General features: G+C 45.9%; 1 protein-coding gene across 2 annotated transcripts in view; it reads left to right on the top strand.

Annotated features, from left to right (window-relative positions):
* Window positions 1-16,674, top strand: part of MOSMO (modulator of smoothened) — a 30,971-nt gene extending 14,297 nt beyond the window's left edge. Inside the window, exons 2-4 of one of the 2 annotated variants that reach the window (XR_015739556.1) lie at window positions 6,643-6,855; window positions 9,902-10,907; window positions 11,849-16,674. Coding sequence is in view for 1 of the 2 variants with exons in the window: in XM_026704281.2 (XP_026560066.1) it covers window positions 6,643-6,855; window positions 9,902-10,086 (398 nt within the window). In the remaining variant the exon portion in view is untranslated. Of the gene's footprint in view, window positions 1-6,642; window positions 6,856-9,901 lie in introns of both variants that reach the window. The other variant, XM_026704281.2, reaches the window with a different exon arrangement.
* Window positions 16,675-17,047: the final 373 nt, after the last annotated feature.

Here is a 17,047-nt window from a genome sequence, read left to right as displayed (position 1 = left end):
TCACGTGGCCATGGGGATGTGGCAACAGTCCTAAGTGTGAAAAACGGTCCTAGGTTGCTTTTTTCAGCACTATGGAAACTTTGGTCACTAAATGAACAGTTGTAAGTTGAGGACTTCTTGTATGTCTTTTCTGTCCATATAATTTATGACAGCGGTCAATATAGGGGTGACATCTTTTGCAAATTTTTCCTTCTTCTAAGTGCTTTCTAAACCCCTGAACTCAGCCGTGCTAGCAATTCTTGTTGGTACCAATTTGCCTCCAGTAATTTGTTCTGCTAAAATTAATATGGTGGGTGGGAGAGAATCCCACCAAATACAGCCAGAAGAAATATTAGCAACAGATGGTTTCTTTTATTATTATAATATAAAAGCTTTCATTTACGAGCAAATTAAGTGGCAGAGAGCTGCAGGAAAGCTGTATTGAGACCCCAAATTGCATCCAGTAAAATTCCATTTCAACTCCCAATTGCTTAATAGCTTTCAATCTGTAAGCTGACATTCGCTCCCAAATTAGCTCGATCTTGGCAATTATGTGTTTGCGCGCTTGTCGTATTTTTAAATGGTTTAATTTAGCTGTTTTCAGAAACAGAGCAACAGGGACTCGGTGCAGAAATATGGAAATTTGCAGGCTGTTTGAAATGTGTTTCTAAATTCCAGGGTTTTTCTTTTTTCTTTCTTTCTTTCTTTCTTTCTTTTCCATTCCAGTTAAAATGCCTGCATTTTACACACATACACAAATGTGCAGGGAATGTTCTTGCCAGCATCGAATCTAAACGAATCTTTGGTTGAGTTCACAGACTGCATTTGATCTGCATTTCTCTCCTTTTGGATCGGTGTAAAATTGGAATAAATGATATCGAGGGATCCATTTGGAGACTTGATCAATTGCTGTGGGAAAACCTGGTGGCCTCTAAGGAATCAAAAATGTCTGGATGGCAGATAATCAGTATAGGGATTAAACCGTGGTTACGAAATGTCAGAGTTGGAAAACATGATTTATTGCTGGTTATACTAGGTATGCCTTGCATCTAATGAAGCTTAAGTATTGAATTTGTAGTGGTATCAGTTGGGCCTCCTGCCGGATCTTATCGCTAAGCACTTCGGCTTGTTGGGTGAAAGTAGTCCTTATTTAGCGATGACAGTCGGTCCAGCAGCTCCATCATTAAGCAAACTGGTCACTTAAGTGAAACTGCCACTATCCTTATGATCTCATTTCAGCTTTGCTGTACAGACCTGCAGTGGTCATAAAACGGGAGGACTGGCTACACAGCGAATTTTTTTCATCCCCATTATATAACTGCAAACAGTCCCTACCCAAGGCAGGGGACGAGCAGTTGCTACCTGGGGACGAGCTGTTTCTTTTGAATGGTGGCTCTGTGACTTAGGCTGCCTTATAAGATGGGCCTTACCCCTACAGTAACTATAGCTAGTTCTCAACTTGTGACTGCGACAGAGTCCATCATTTCGATCACAAGTAATTATGGTCATAAAGCGAGTCAGCTGAACCAGTTTTACAGCCTTCTTTTTTTGCAACAGTTGTTATGTGATTGCAGGAGTTGTTAAATGAAACTACTGTTCCCTATGGCAGTGGTTGCCAACCAGTGGGCCAGGGACCACTGCTGGTACGCGAGAAAATTTTGGTGGTCCGCAGAGAAATGTTATCCCCAAAGCACCCCCCATAGCGAATAATCCAGGCTGCACAGAAATACAAGGCTTGCGTCGCTTTCATTGCGAACAACACAAGGCAGTGAGGGGAGGGGAGAAAGTGGGGGGGAACTTGCCCCATTCACCCCATGCACCTGGCCTGGCCATTGGGCTGCTTCTTTCCGCTTCTTTCTTCTTCTGCTTTTGGCTGCACGCAAGGAAAGCAGCCAAAGTCTTCCTTTCTCTCCCCCAAACTCCGCCAGAAATGAGTCTTTGGGACCCTGCAAGGCCTCCTGCTCCAAGAGGCTGCGCCGTCAAAGACTCCTTTCTGGCGGAGTTTGGGGGAGAGAAAGAAAGACTTCTGCGGCTTCTGCTGCTTTCCTTGCATGGAGCCAAAAGTCTCTCCCTCTTTCCCCCTGAGAACGGAGCTGGTAACAGTATCCTGCCATCCCAAATAAAGAACGATCAATCGGTAGAAAAAGGTGTGCAGGGCTCCATAGTGTTGTTTTGAGGGAAGGAGTTGAAACAGTTTATGTCTGCGATGTGAGGGGTCTATAAACATTTTCCCAGCCCTCTTTTTGCTTGTGCAGTATGCAGGTCCTTGATGGAAGGCAGGTTGATAGTAACTGTTTTTTCTTCAGTCCTAATTACTCTCTGAAGTCTGTGTCTGTATAATAAGCCTTCATTTACCTCTCTTGTCCATCAAAACCTGGTTACATAAAAAACCTGGCTAGCTTTTCTCTCTTTGCAAAAGAGCCGTCTGGGAATGCATACCTGGAAGATCCCATCAAAGTTATTCTCGCTACGACTGCTGCTTTGCACAAAACACACCCTTGCTGATGATAACTGAGATTAAAAAAAAAAATCCCCTCTTGTTTCAGGATAGGTCTTTAGAGCTAAACTGTAATTTCAGAGCACGACAAGCTTTCTTTTTTTTTTTTTCCAAACCAAGCTTTGATGTTTCCCCGACTCCGGCTGGGTGTGTGTGTCTCTGCACGCACGTTTGCGTGAGAATGAGTGAGCCGCTATTTATACGCGGGCAAACACCTGTTCTCGCCAAAGCCGGCTGATGGAAGAACTTTGGTGTTTCTCTTGCAGTGAAGAAAAGGAAGGAAGGCAGGAAGGGAGAGAGAGAGAGAGAGAGAGGAAGAAAGGAAGGAAGAGAGAGAGAGAGAGAGAGGAAGAAAGGAAGGGAGAGAGAGAGAGAGGAAGAAAGGAAGGAAGAGAGAGAGAGAAGAAGAAAGAAAGAGAAAGAGAGAGAGAGGAAGAAAAGGAAAAGAGAGAAAGAGAGAATGAAGGAAGGGAGAGAGAGAAAGAAAGAAAGAGAGGAAGAAAAGGAAAGAAGGGAGAGAGAGAGAGAGAGAAAGAAAGATTGATTGATTGATTGATTGATTGATTGCCGACACATCCCATCCAGCTCTCTCCTCCCACATCCTCTTTCACTTGTAATATTTGCTGGGTTGCCGGAAGGGTTGAACCCTGATCACGGTTGCTGTAAAAGGAGCTAATTCTGTTCAAAATGCCCCGTGGGACTCCAGAGACAGAAAACATATTTGATCTTCCTTCCTCCCGCTGTTCCACTTGGTTAAGCTTTGCTAAATGCAATTTAGTTTCAAGAGTTGAAGTCCACGAGTCTTAAAAAGTTGCGGAGTTTGGAGACGCCCGTTCTAAGTCAGAGTTCTCTGGATTTCCTCTGCGTGTGCGCACACGCGCGCGTGCCCGTAACACTTGCAGGCTTTTGCGGTTCCGAGGCAACACGCTAGATGTCTGTGGGCCCACGGTGACTCGCTAGTCTCCCTTCAGCGCTGTACAACACATGTCCCAAATGATTTGCCCATGCGGGCAGCGGAGCTGACATTTCATTAAACTTTCTGTGCTGGGTGAAAGCCGCCTCCAGCTTGAACCAGGTCCTCTGTTGTGGTATGCCAGGGATGGACAAAGTCTCCATTGTGTTTTCCCGGGGAGCTTACACAAAAGTCCCTTTCAGTGGCTGCCAGTCTGTTTGCTCTGAAGATGCACCCTCGGCTTTAAAAAGAACAACAACCCCAAAACCAAAGGCGCATAAGTTATCACAGAATCCGAATAGCTTTGGCTTCCCTTGTATTAAAAGCCGTGCGGAGAAAAATCTTCTTTTAAAATCTCACTTTAAAAAAAATAAATGTTAATGGGTGTGTGGTTTTTCTGTCTTGTGTGTGTGTGTGTTCAGTTCCACCGAATTTAAATTTTAATGTGCTTACTTGAACGTGGGTATTATCTTGGAACACGGCTACTAATTATATTCCGTTCGGTAGGTTAATTTGAGGAGGAGAGACCAGAGGCCAGGGAAGTGAATTCTCTCTGAAGTGGCAGAGTTTTGTTGGCTTTTGATCAAGAGTAGAGTTTCCTTTTTTTAAAAGGTGTATTTGTTGCTTTGCATCTGTATTAATACTGACGGGTATGTTTGTGTATGTGTGGAGAGAGAGAAAGACAGAAAGAGAAAATCTAGCTCTTTTTAATCTAGTCTAAGCTTTAATATTTCATGATACTAGCTGTTTGTGTTCGTTTGTGCTGTGTTGTTTTAGATTGTTATGGTTACTTTGTTTTACAGGGTTGTGTTATCTCATGCTGTCTAGGAACAAAATAAATATTTATTGTCCCTGGCAAGTGAGCAAGACATATGTTCTTCTTCCTTGTTCACTTCTTCTCTTTCAAATTTCAAGAAAGGCGCATACATTTTAGCGTTACACATTCGTCCTCCGTTCATAATTCAACTTCGGATTCTGCCTTCTGCTGTTCTCTTAACTATGCGTGGCTAGCCGGGGAATTCTGGGAGTTGAAGTCCACAGTTCTTAAAGTGGCCGAGGTTGGACAACCCTGAGCTAAAAGGTTGGTGGTGGTTAGAACTTGGATAAGAGACCAATAGTTGCAAACTAGACTGGGATGCAGTGGCGGGGAAAGTCCTGAAAACCTTTGATACTCTCCTTTGGTATTAGTGCCAGAGGAACAATATATGTCATGCCCCTGTTGGAATCTGATTCCGAGGGGAAGGTCAAGCAGCTGACAGGGAGTGGGTGTGTGGCTCCAGTGGCTGTGGAGGAAACTGGGGAAGGGCGCAGTCCAGCTGGGCATTCAGAGGAAGGCCACCCCCTCTTCATCCTAGGGCACAAAGGGAGGAACGGAGAAGGGAGCAACGTGGGTTGCATGGTTTACGGGGGAGGAAAGGGCCCTGATCCCCTTCATTGGCTGCAGCTGGGAACACCGGATTTAAAAAGGGTGTTTGCGCACAAGGATACAAGCAAAGCGTGAATTACCTTTGTCAAGTGTTATCTGGGTTCTGGCATCCTCCCAACGGTGTGTGTTTTGTTATCATTTGAAGTCTTCAATTCCTTATCCTGCCCTGCCTCGTTAATTGCTGCAGCTTGTGGTTTGTGATGGTTTTTATTTATAATTTAGATGTACTTTGGGTTCGGACGGAATTTCTTCCCTTTAAAAACTGTTCTTGGGAGAGGTTTTTTTTCCTCCAGCCGATGATAACTGGACATTGGGGGCCAAGTTGGAGGAATGAAAGGGAACTTTACCTACTTTTGTGACTTGGTTGCTTTTGTGCCGCGCCCTGGGTCATCACAGTATGGTTTCAACCCTCGAAAGATGAGCTCAGTTGGCAGGTCTCCAAGTTGAAGTAGGTGGGTCCTTCATTTGGCTTTCCCAGACTGTTCTTCCTTCTGTTTATTCGGCGTTCTCCTCCTCCTCCTCCTCCTCTGGGTTTTGATGCCGAGCAGATGTTCCTAGCACACCAACCCAGTCAAAGGAGACAATTTCGGCCAGCTGGCCATGGAGGCGAGTCAGAAAGTTCTCCGTTCCTCCGACTTGGGAGACAAAGCCTCAAGGAGTGGTTGGCCTTCTCCCCGACTTGGTCCTGGCCAAACAAACCCCAGCCAGGGGTTGTGTCATTGTCTTTGCTTGGTGGGGGGAGTTGAAATAGTTTCCTTTCTGGAAAACCTCAGAGCATATAAAGCTCAGCTCTCTTTCCATTCCAAAGTAATTCCAGAAAGCCGCCGTCTTTTCTTTCCGAGCTATTTAAATATTTACACGCTCCACCAATACCTCACCTTACTACTTCTTAAGATGAGGCCAGTTTCACTTCAGCGGCTTTGTCCTTAAACTGACCCGACCAGCCATCTGGCTCAATGTTTGGGTGTTTGTAGGTTTAAGCCAATTACATAATTTCCCCCTCCCCCCCCAAGGTATAAAGTGAAATACACATACAGGTAGTCCTCGACTTACAACCGTTCATTTAGCGACCAAAGTTACACTGGCCCTGAAAAAAAGTGTTTCTCACACTTAGGTCTACTATTGCAGCAACCCGTGGTCACCTAATCAAAACTTGGGGTGCTTGGCAGCTGGCTCCACCTTTACGACGGTTGCAATGTTCTCCCCGGGGTCAGCTGAGGCCCCCCCTGTTGCGACCTTCTGACAAGGAAAGTCCACGGGGAAGCCAGATTCACTTAACAACCTTGTTCCTAATTTTAACAACCGCAGCGCTTCACTTAACGAGTGTGCAAGAAAGGTCGTGAAATGGGGCACTTAACAACTTTCTCGCCTCGCCCCCGAAATTTGAGCTTGTAAGTCAAGGATTACTTGTACGTGAAGGTAGGATTATCTAAGGCATTTGAGGAATGCACCACTTTCCCTCACCCCGTTTCTGCTGGCAACTAAAAAGACCAAAGAGGTATTTATTTATTTATTTTAGCTGACACTGAAGGACCGGTGGCAAGAGGTGGGTTGGGATGGGGTGAGGCGGAATTTGGTCACCTTCAACCAAGACCTCCGAGTTCACCCAGAGAAGCCATGATGAAAACCAGGTCCCTTCTTCTTGAGCCTCCTTGTTCCAGAAGATCGAGCAAGCCAAACCGAGACAGGCAGCTGTTAGGAAGTCCCCTGCTTCCAGAACGTATGTGAATTAACACCTACATCGTCTGCCTCTTGTGTGTGTGTCTCTCTGTGTGTGTGTCGTTTCAGGTGCTCTCACCGTTGGCCTTGTGCGACAGTGTCAAACCATTCATGGACGTGACAGGACCTGCATTCCTCCACGGCTGCCTCCAGAGTGGATCACGACTTTATTTTTTATCATCATGGGAATCATTTCACTGACTGTCACCTGTGGCTTGCTGGTGGCTTCTCACTGGCGACGGGAAGCAACGAAATACGCACGCTGGATAGCCTTCACTGGAAGTAAGGCTCTCCTCCACTCAGCAGACCAAAGAGGGCAGGTTGCTCTGGGTGGGGCGGCGGGGGGGAATCAGCCCGGAAAGGCTCACCTCCATCCCAAGGATCTTCCCTGCCCATTCAGAAACCCGCAGCTCCTTCTCTTTCTCCCCAAAGCCTGCAGAGACCGCCGTGGCTTCTCCGCAGCGACTGTTCTGACCTAGGCTTCACAAAATCACGTAGCAGACTCCTCGTCCCGACAAAACTCCTTTTTATTAGGCTAATGTGAATTCCTCTCATTCACATCCAGCAAAGTCCCGGCAAAAAAGTCTTTCAAGGGTGAATTACAAGCACAGACCTTCTCAGGCTTGGCGAGTTGCCAGGCCGATAGCTCCCAAACGCCACGCTTTAGCAGAAATTACTTGGCAAGGAATCAGAAACAAATCTTCCACAACTAACTAATTGTCTCCTGCAAAACCCACTCCCCTTTCATTCCTCTTTATTCCCTCTGGGAGGGACCGTTCACCTGTGTGTTTATTCCCGAGTCGACCCTAGTTCCTTAATTCTTTCCTTCTCCTGGCAGCTCTGTGCATGCGCACACTGGGAACAGGCTCCAGCTGTTCTTCTGCCCCACTGATGTCAGACTCCGAAGATAGCTGATAGCTGTCAGGCGGCCCTGGCCCCATCTCTGCCTCTGACGCAGAGCCTTCCCCAGACTCCAGGACTGGCCCAGGTTCCTCCCCAACCTCCTCACTGTCCGAGTCTGCCACCCAGCTCTGCTGGCCGCGACAGGATCAGTGGCTTTGCTTGACCAAAAGTGACTCCTCCTGCCGCCGTCATAAATAGGAGGCAGTTGCCAAATTCTGAGCATGTGACCATAGGTTGCTACAACGGCCATAAGCGTCAAAACCTGCAACCATCATAAATTCCTGTTGATTGCCAAACACTTGAATTTTGATCATGGGGGATGCAGCGTTGGTCACAGGTGTGAAAAACAAGGCACCTTTTTTTCCATCGTCACTAAATAAATAGCTGCCAGTCGAAGATTTCTTGTAATACTGCAGTTCCCTCCCCATGGAAGTTCAGCCCTCCCCTCCTAATTTTTCCTCCCTTAAAAGGGCTACTGAATCACAGGTGCTAGAAAGAGGCTAGAAATCGGGAAGGCTTTGCCTCCAAATCCCATTGGCTGATTTTTCCTGAAACCTCCAGGCGATGGAACGTCCCGATTTTGAATCCAGATAAAAGTTCCCGGTTTAATTCGTCTTGCCGGAAATCAGGGTCACGTGACAGTAGGACGATGCAAACGGATCGGTCTGTCCGGTTGCTAAGCGGCCCAAATGAGATCACGGGGAGGGGATCAAAACTTCATCACCGGGTCATAAGTATCTGGAGAGGCCCGGTGTATCTTCAAACAGTCACTAAGTGACTGGTTGTAAGTTGAGGATTACCTGTAACCTGATAGAACTGCTTGTGATCTACGATCAGCTTTACAGGTGATCAAACTCTGGATTTGTCTGTCCATCGAACCTCAGAGTAACCCGTGCAGAAGGTAGTGCTTTGTGCAAGGGCCTTCAAACTGGGCAAGTTTAAGACCTGTGGACTTCAACTCCCAGAATCCCTGAGCTAACATGACTAGAGGAGGAATTCAGGGAGTTGGACAAGTCTTAAAGCTGTCAAGTTTGAAGACCCCTGGAATAGATAAAGAGAGAGAGAGAGAGAGAGAGAGAGAGAGAGAGAGAGAGAGAGAGAGAGAATAAATAGATAATTAGATTAGATTAGGTAGAGAGGTAGAATAGAGATAGATAGATAGATAGATAGATAGATAGATAGATAGATAGATAGATAGATAGATAGATAGATAGATGATAGATGATAGATAGATATAGATGATATAGATATATAGATATGGATAGGATAGATAGATATAGAATAGATTAGATAGATAGATAGATAGATAGATAGATAGATAGATAGATAGATAGATAGATAGAAAAAGAAAGGAAGGAAAGAAAGAAAGGAAAGAAAAGAAAGAAAGAAAGAAAGAAGGAAAGAAAGAAAGAAAGAAAGAAAGAAAGAAAGAAAGAAAGAAAGAAAGAAAGAAAGAAAGAAAGAAAGAAAAGAGCAAGGGTCTTCAAACTTGGCAAGTTTAAGACGTGTGGACTTCAACTCCCAGAATCCCTGAGCTAACATGACTAGAGGAGGAATTCTGGGAGTTGAAGTCCACAAGTCTTAAAGCTGTCAGGTTTGAAGACCCCTGGCTTAGTGCTTCATTTGCAGTGTTCAACTTCTGCTTTCTCCAGGTCCATGTTCCCCTTCAAATGCTGGACTCCCATAATCCCCAACTGGGCATCTCTGGGGTGTCAAGAGTTATGCTCTGAAGGCTAACAGCAAGCTCTAAACGCCCTCTAGCGGCTGTTTGACATCCCATTAAAGCAAAGTTCGTTTGCCTTTATTAGAGTTGGGTAGTCCTCCACTTACGGCGACAACAGGGACCAGAATTTCCGTTGCTAAACAAGACAGTTCTGGGAAGTTGAGGTCCTGACATCGTAAGTGCTGCTAACGTTGAAAAACAGCTTTGTGCTGTAAAAGAAAATGTCTTAAAAACAAGTGCAGGGAATCCTCAACTTACGACTGTAATTCACCCCCAAATTTCTGTGGCTAAGCAAAACGGTTGCAGTGCGCCCCATTTTACGACCTTCCTTGCCGCATTTATGAAGCACATCCCCGCAGTCATTAAGTCGTTCCCATGGCCGTTAAGTGAATCTGGTCAGAAGGTCGCAAAAAGGGGGATCTCAGGACCCTGGGACGCTGCACCCGTCATAAATACAGTCGGTGGCCAAGCGTGTGAACGTTGCAGTAAGTGTGGAAAAAAAAAAAGTCCCTGGGTCACTTTTCCCACCGCTGTTTGCAACTTCAAACTAAAATGAATATGGTTGTTAAGTCAAGAACTACCTGTCGTTTTAGCCGTCGGTACGACTTTTTCCACTAATCTGATTTTTTTTTTTGTCTCTCTTTTTTTCTCTCCTTCCTTTCTTTCTTTCTTTTTCCTTCCTTCCTTCCTTCCTTCCTCCAGTGATCCTTTTCTGTATGGCAGCCTTAATATTCCCCATAGGATTTTACATCAACGAAGTGGGAGGCCAGCCCTATAAACTTCCAAACAACACCGTGGTGGGCTCATCCTACGTACTGTTTGTTTTATCTATTTTCTTTACGATAGTGGGACTTCTGTTTGCTGGCAAAGTGTGTTTACCGGGCTGACGACCGTCTCTCCATCCTTTTTGTTTTTTGTTTTTTTTGGGGGAGGGGTGGAGTGAGTTACGGTCACGAAGGAGAATAGGACGCCGTCTGGCGCATCCGAGGGAAGATGCTGAGGTCAGGCCGCCGTTGCAGTCTTACCGGAACGAGGAGGTTTCTCTGTTCTCACTATGCACTTTGGATTTTTTTTAAAAGAAAACTTTTATTATTATTATTATTATTATAATTATTATTCCTTTTTACGGAGAGTCTTTCCCGCCCCCCCCCCTCCATAACCATAACCAAAACCGAACAACCGCGACTCATCTCTTCGGCATCTGGACGTGGTCAGGTGTGCACTGTGATCGGACCTCGTGTGGAAGGGGGAAGAAAAAACAAAAACTCTTTTCTGCACTCAACAACAGCATTATTTTCCTTTTTTTTTCCTTCCCCCCCACCAGTTCCCCCGACTCCTTCCGCACCACCGTACTGTACACCCCCTCCCCCTTCTTCAAAATGATCTGACAATATTGAAAGTCTCAAAAGTATTTATGCACTTTGGTTGAACGGGCGTTTGCCAAGGGTGGGGCTGGGCCTCACCCAACCTTTAGAGATTTAGCCTCTTCCTTCTGTGATAGGCAAGGAACATTTGCCATCGGCCCTCCCCTCTCCCTCCCCCCCCCGTCTCTCCCCATGTTAAACGCCCCCACGCACACAAGTAATCAAGTCTCATGTTAGCTGCATCCTGAAGCCGGTAGATCAAAAGACATTTTGGGGGAAATCTGTTACGAAGATCCGTCTGCTCGCCACCCTCGCTCATGGTTACCACCTCCCGATGACTCCAGGTGGGGCTGAGAAATTCTTCCATATGTATTTATATGTGTGTGTGTGTGCGCGTGTGTGAGTGTAGGTGTGCATGCATGCGTGTGTGTGTGTGTGTGTATTTATATGTATGATGCAGTACACCGAATGTCTTTGTATGTGTATTCACACACAAGCACGCACATATGCGTACATGCTGACCGACATAAGCGAAACACTGTGGTGTGCAACACTAGGGCTTGCAAAGGAGAAAGGAAGGAAGGAAGGAAGGAAGGAGAAAGAAAGAAAGAAAGAAAGAAAGAAAGAAAGAAAGAAAGAAAGAAAGAAAGAAAGAAAGAAAGAAAGCCATTTCTTCGAAGGCCGCATCAGTGAGAAAGTCTTCAGTATACCTCATTCGCTGTAGCAGCCCTTGCTTTTGATAATTTTTTACAATAGATACCAACAACTCCATGCCTTCCTAGGTGGAATTTTAAGCTAAGCTTAAGAGGGTTGTTCCTCCTCCTCCTCCTGTTTCTTCTCCTTCCCCTCCTCCTCTTCCTCCTTCTCAGTCTCCTTGATTTGAATCTTGATGATCAAAGATGAAATCATGTCTTCTTTTTGAAGGCTCTGGTCCCAGCGATGGGAAGTTCGACCCAACAATTTAACACATAATTTTAAAGCAGTGTAAATCGTTGGGGGCCTCTCCTCTTGTAGAGGTCTTGTTCCTTACATCATGGTGGGGTTTTGGTCCAGATAATCTGCCACAAGCATCTCCGATACATTAGGCCCCAAACAGCACCCAAAAGCTACAGCAAAGCAAGCCCAAGGCTTCCCCCCATCCACACACACACTTTGAAAGTATTATTTCTTCTGTTATGTCACAAAAGAACAAGGTGATTATTGGATAAGGCAGGGTGTTGTTGTTTTATATGGCCTGTCTCTTTTCAGAGGCCTTTGCAAGTAATACCTTTCTCTTTCTTGACAGATACTCTCAGAAAATAGTATCGCTAATATTTAGATGCAGGCCTGACTCCTCGGTTTATGTCCGACACTCTGCCGTTCAGCCCCCTGAAACCAAAACTTGGCGCACAGCAGCAGGAAGGAAGCAACACCCATCATCCAAAGCATGCTAAGCAGCACTATAAATCTGCCGTGCTGGATGCAACCAGGGATGGGATTCAGCCGGCTTGGACTGGTTCGAGCGAACCGGATGTTAAATTTACACCTGGTTCGTTGAACCAACTGTCTGGCCCCGCCCACTCCGTCCCTCCCAGGAACCTCCACGTGGCCCATTTTGGATGCAGGTAAGCGCGGGGTCCGTGTGGAGGCTCTGGGAGGGCCTGTTTCCAGCTTCCGGAGAGCCTCTAGATGCCAGGGAAGGCTGTTTTCGCCCTCCCAGAGGCTCAAGGGAAGCCTCCGGACCCTGAGGAAGGTGAAAAAACGGCCCTCGCGTAAGTTCCGGTAGGCCACGCCCTCCCCCATGGCCACGCCCCCCCATCAACCGGGCAGCGAACCGGGGTGGGTGGGATTTTTGAATCCCACCCCTGGACGCAACGGCCCTTTTCTTAGAAACCCCCGTGGCAGCATTCCCGCAGCCCTCCATTCCAGCCAGTAACTCCGAGACAGACATCTCTCAAAAGATGGTTTTACTTCGATAGTAACTGGCACGTCTGTGGAATCCTGGAATCTGAAAGCGTTTGGGGGCTTCCTTGCAATATTTAAAACTACAAACCCATCCCCCCACCTCCCCCTTGGCCGTCATCACATCACATGGCCCAATCGCGATCCGTCCCAAAGTAAGATTCCTAGTTCGTTCTGCGCCATACTCCATGACCTCGAACTAACAAAAGAAGTTTTATTTTGTCTACTTAGAGCTACTCAATTGAATCCCCCTCCATCCCACTTTCTCGGGCTCCGTGGCAGCGTGGGTGCATCGCATCTCAGTATGGCTTCCCAAGCTGATACCCTGCACCTGGGAACCTTAGCTCAAAAGAGTTGAGACCCTTCCTCATTGCTTGCAGGCAAAGGAATTGCTGAGGGCTTCCCCTGCCACACAGTGGGAAAGATAAGATTCCCTGTTGCAAACCAACCAACAAACCCCTGAAGACCAAAGGATTCTCACTTCCATAGTGTAGGGTTTTTTTTTTATTTTTAGGAAACCTATTGTGGTTGAAGGAAAAGACTACTGAGGTTGGCTTGGCCATCGTACTGGATGGGTTCCTACCACCTTCTCAACGTCATGCAGGGATCCCCATTTCTTCAGGGCAGGTGGGCCTTTTGACTCCCCAAAAATGCCAGGGCCCCACTCCCATCGATTCCTCTTTCAAAGGGTCAACGGGCCTTGCATGGAATCCATGAATCCATCCGTTGCTGGCGTCCATTTTAGCTTCGCTCAGGTCAGTGTTGGAAAAGTGGTAAAGACGGGGTAGAACATCTGGCAGCCAAAGGAGGTGTGTGCTGGTGCATTGCCACCCTGGCTGCTACGCTGAGGATCCTCTCTTGTGGGTAGCCACAGGAAACACTAAAAGGAATCCCTTCCAAGCAAGCAAGTTTTTCATTAACTGAGTTTGTGGATATATATATATTAATGGTTTTGTGAAATCATGTCCTCATTTGGTTTAAGGTCAAGCATCTTAAGGTTTGCCAGGTGTTAAGCAGTGAGTCCTGAAGGCATGTATCTGCGGACAGAACACCAGGTTCTGTAAATGCTGGACCGTTTTTTTTTAACAAACAAAAATGTAACTCCTAAGATAAAATAATGGCTGCAAACAGGAGCAGGTTACCTTTTGCAGGTCAAGAGCTAGGGCTAATCTTTGGGGGAGAATAAGAGCCACAGTGGTCAAGACACAGCACAAAAAAAAAAAACAGGTGGCACAGTTGGACAAGGCTGGACTTTTTCCTCTCTCGCCCTCTTTTCTAGTTTTGTGTGCACATGTGAGTCTTTGCTTGGTTTTGTTGGATGGAAATAAGGTCTTCATGCTGCTTTTAGAGTTTGTGCTGTCATTTTCACGTGTTCCCCGCCCCGCACTGAAATCGCACCGCCACTTGTCAGCGGTTCCACCCCTTCCCTTGGAAGCCGACTTCAAAGGCTGCTAATGATGGAGTCTGCTGTTGCAAGACGTTCTCCACAATGTCCCACACCCGTTGTAGGTGACTCCCATGGCATGGCTGGGCCGTGGCCCCTTTTCCCTTGAGCTCTTGATGTTAAAAGCATCTGCCCAACCGCCGCCTTCTGCCTATCGAGCTGCGGTTTTAAAGACAGAAGCTCGTGTGCTTCCAAGCCCTGGCATGATGTTACTGGGGTTCATTGCACAGATGTTCTACAACCTCAGGGTTGCACATCTGTGGCAGGTTGCCCGTTCAAAATTTAGGAAGACCGCCAGACTAGAGCCTCATCCTTTTCCTCTCCCTTCAATGCACAACTTGCTCTGTTTCCTGCTCTTCCGCATCCGGTGCTGAATTCTCACCTCCATGCACCTCTTACCAGAGGTGGATTCTAGTTCTCTTTCTCTCTCTTTTTTTTTTACTAGTTTCTTCCCATCTCTCTGGCAGGGCACAAACGGGGCCATTTTAAGACTTGCGGGCTTCAACTCCCCGAATTCCCATGCTGGCTGGGGAATTTCTGGGACTTTGAAGTTCACCAAGTGGCCCAAGTTAAAGTTGCAAGCATAGCTGGCTGAGGAATTTCTGGGGGTTGAAGTCCGGAAGCCTTAAAAGTGGCCAACTTTGGAGACCCCTGACCTAGATAATTTGTGAAGAAGAGAAGGTCTCTCCCTGCATCGTTCCCTTAGGCATCACCCAACTCTCTGGCCCCATTTCTCTTAAGACGAAGAGCCGTCATGCAAAAACCCAACTCCTGAAACCATTTCCAATCAGGATGGGCTACAAGAAAGCAAGCAACCCATTTCTTTTTTTTTCAACCCGGCTTTTAGTTTCCTTCTGGAAATGCCTAAGAAAAGGGAAGAACCAGCTAACTTACATCCCCTACAAGCAGGCCTTGTAGAAAATTTTAGCCAGGGAAGCGTCTTAGCCATCTTTGACAAACATCCTTGAGCTAACATTAGGACACCGTCCGCAAAAAAAACCCCCCAGCAAAAACATTGGTGGGGTTGTATCCTCTGCAGATTAGGTGGCCAGAGTAGATGGACACACACTGTCCCCAAATAGAGAGATTGGTAGAATTCTTTATTGGCCAAGTGTGATTGGACACACAAGAAATTTGTCTTGGTGCAAATTCACGTGAGGTTCCTCCTGTGGCCCCAAGAAAGCCCACCTTGTCGAGTTTGACAAAATACACATTATTACTACAGTCACCGAGAACGGTGAAGTTTTCGCCACAGCAAAATGACTTCTTTTACGCCCTAAAAAAAATTTGTTTTTTTTAAAAAATGGTGACTTTTTCACATCACTGCCTATAAAACTGGAGAAGCATATTGGCTGGAAATCTCACAGCACCCACCATGGCTGTCACTGTAAGGAATCCACGCTCGCTCGCTCCGATCCCGGGTCATCATCTTGTTATGCGAATGGACGTCTCAGTCAGAGCTGCATCAAGCAGAGGGCCGAAACTTTTGGGCTTTAATGGGGACACCGAACCATTTCTCAGAAGGGGAGGGGGAAAAATAAAATAAAATACCACAATTATTTTTTCTAAAATAAAAAAATGAGGGCAGGGCAGGGAATTTAAGGGGAGGGGGCGGGAAAAATCAACTCTTGCTTTAAATAGAATCGCAAAAGTGTGCAGTATTAATTTATAGCAGAAAGGCCATATCTTGTAAAACTGTATATAAAGCAGTTTTTTTTAAAAAAAAAACGGTGCAAATGTCTGTCAGTTTTCTGTCTGTTGCATTGGGGGTTTTGGGGAGGGGTGGGGTGGGGGACATCTGATCCCTCTGTGTGTGTGTGTGTATGTCTGTGTGTGTATGTGTGCGTACGTACGTGTGCATTTCTTTTTCACTGCTCGCAGCCTTCCCCAATCCAGCTTGTGCAGAGCACCAGGTTCGAGAAGGCAGCCTGTAAAAAACTTTGGAGTCAAGTGTGTTATGAATTATGCCTCGTTCCTCTTAAACCCTGGGGTATGTGTGTTACGTTTCTGTTTTGTTTTTTTAAACCACAGGTCTTACTTGGATTTTAAATGTCTGCACCCTCCCTTCGGCTCTCTTTGCATTAACTATCTTGTCCAAAGCAATTCATATGAACAGAGATTGAGGGAAAGATTAGTATCAGGCCTTTGAAAACTGCCAGATCGATTTGATAAAGGCGGTTTATTATTAACCTTGGGGAAGAGTTAGCTGCTGTTTCATTGATGCGTCAACATCTATCTAATGCAGAGATCTCCAAACTTGGCAACTTTAAGACTTGTGGACTTCAACTTCCAGAATTCTGGGAGTTGAAGTCCACAAGTCTTAAAAGTTGCCAAGTTTGGGGATCCCTGATCTAATGTCTTTGGAGGGGGAATCAAATGTTTATTTTATTTTTTTTTAAAAAAAACTTCCCAGCTATGGTGCAATCAGATGTTCATTTTTGACAGGCTTCTTATCTATGCAGCCAAGGCTTTTCTTACAAGTTTTTTTTTAAAAAGCATTTTTTTTTTTAGTCGCCCATCGAAGTGTCTCAAGTTGGATTAGTCTGCAAACAAACCTGGGTTTTTCTTGCAGTCTCTAATCCTAACGGCATTCAAGACATTTTGGGGCTGTGTGTTTGTGTAAAAAGACTGGTATCTATCCAGAAGTGGCTGAAGTAACATCTCCCAATTAACTCCAGTCAGTGAAGGGCGCTGAGAATTATAGTTCTACGCCTGGAAATAAATTTTTTTAAAAAACCAGAATTTGCTCTCCGTTATTGAATATCCCCTTTTGGGAGTGAATTCAAGCCAAGCTTCTCCTAGGTGGCTTTTTCTAGAGAATTGATATGAAGCTGCCATCACCCTTAACTAAGTTTGGCGGCTGGACCGGGTGACGGGAGCTGTAGTTCCAAGATTTAGGAAAGCCACGTTTTTGCCTTATTTGACAAGTTTAGCCACGTTAACGTGCATCCGATGTAAATTTACAGCAGTTAAGTCTCCTCTCGGCATTTTCTTGCAAATTTCACTTTCTGGGGCATTTTGGAGAAAGTCAACTTTTCCCCACCTGTCAGCTGTTGTTGGGTGTGCTGTTGTAGAAGTATGAAACCTTTGCGAAGGACA

This window comes from Pseudonaja textilis, chromosome 14 (genome assembly GCF_049901715.1).
Source record: "Pseudonaja textilis isolate UNSWEBS1 chromosome 14, rPseTex1.2, whole genome shotgun sequence".
Lineage (NCBI taxonomy): Eukaryota > Metazoa > Chordata > Lepidosauria > Squamata > Elapidae > Pseudonaja > Pseudonaja textilis.
This window is presented reverse-complemented; position numbering and strand designations above follow the sequence as displayed.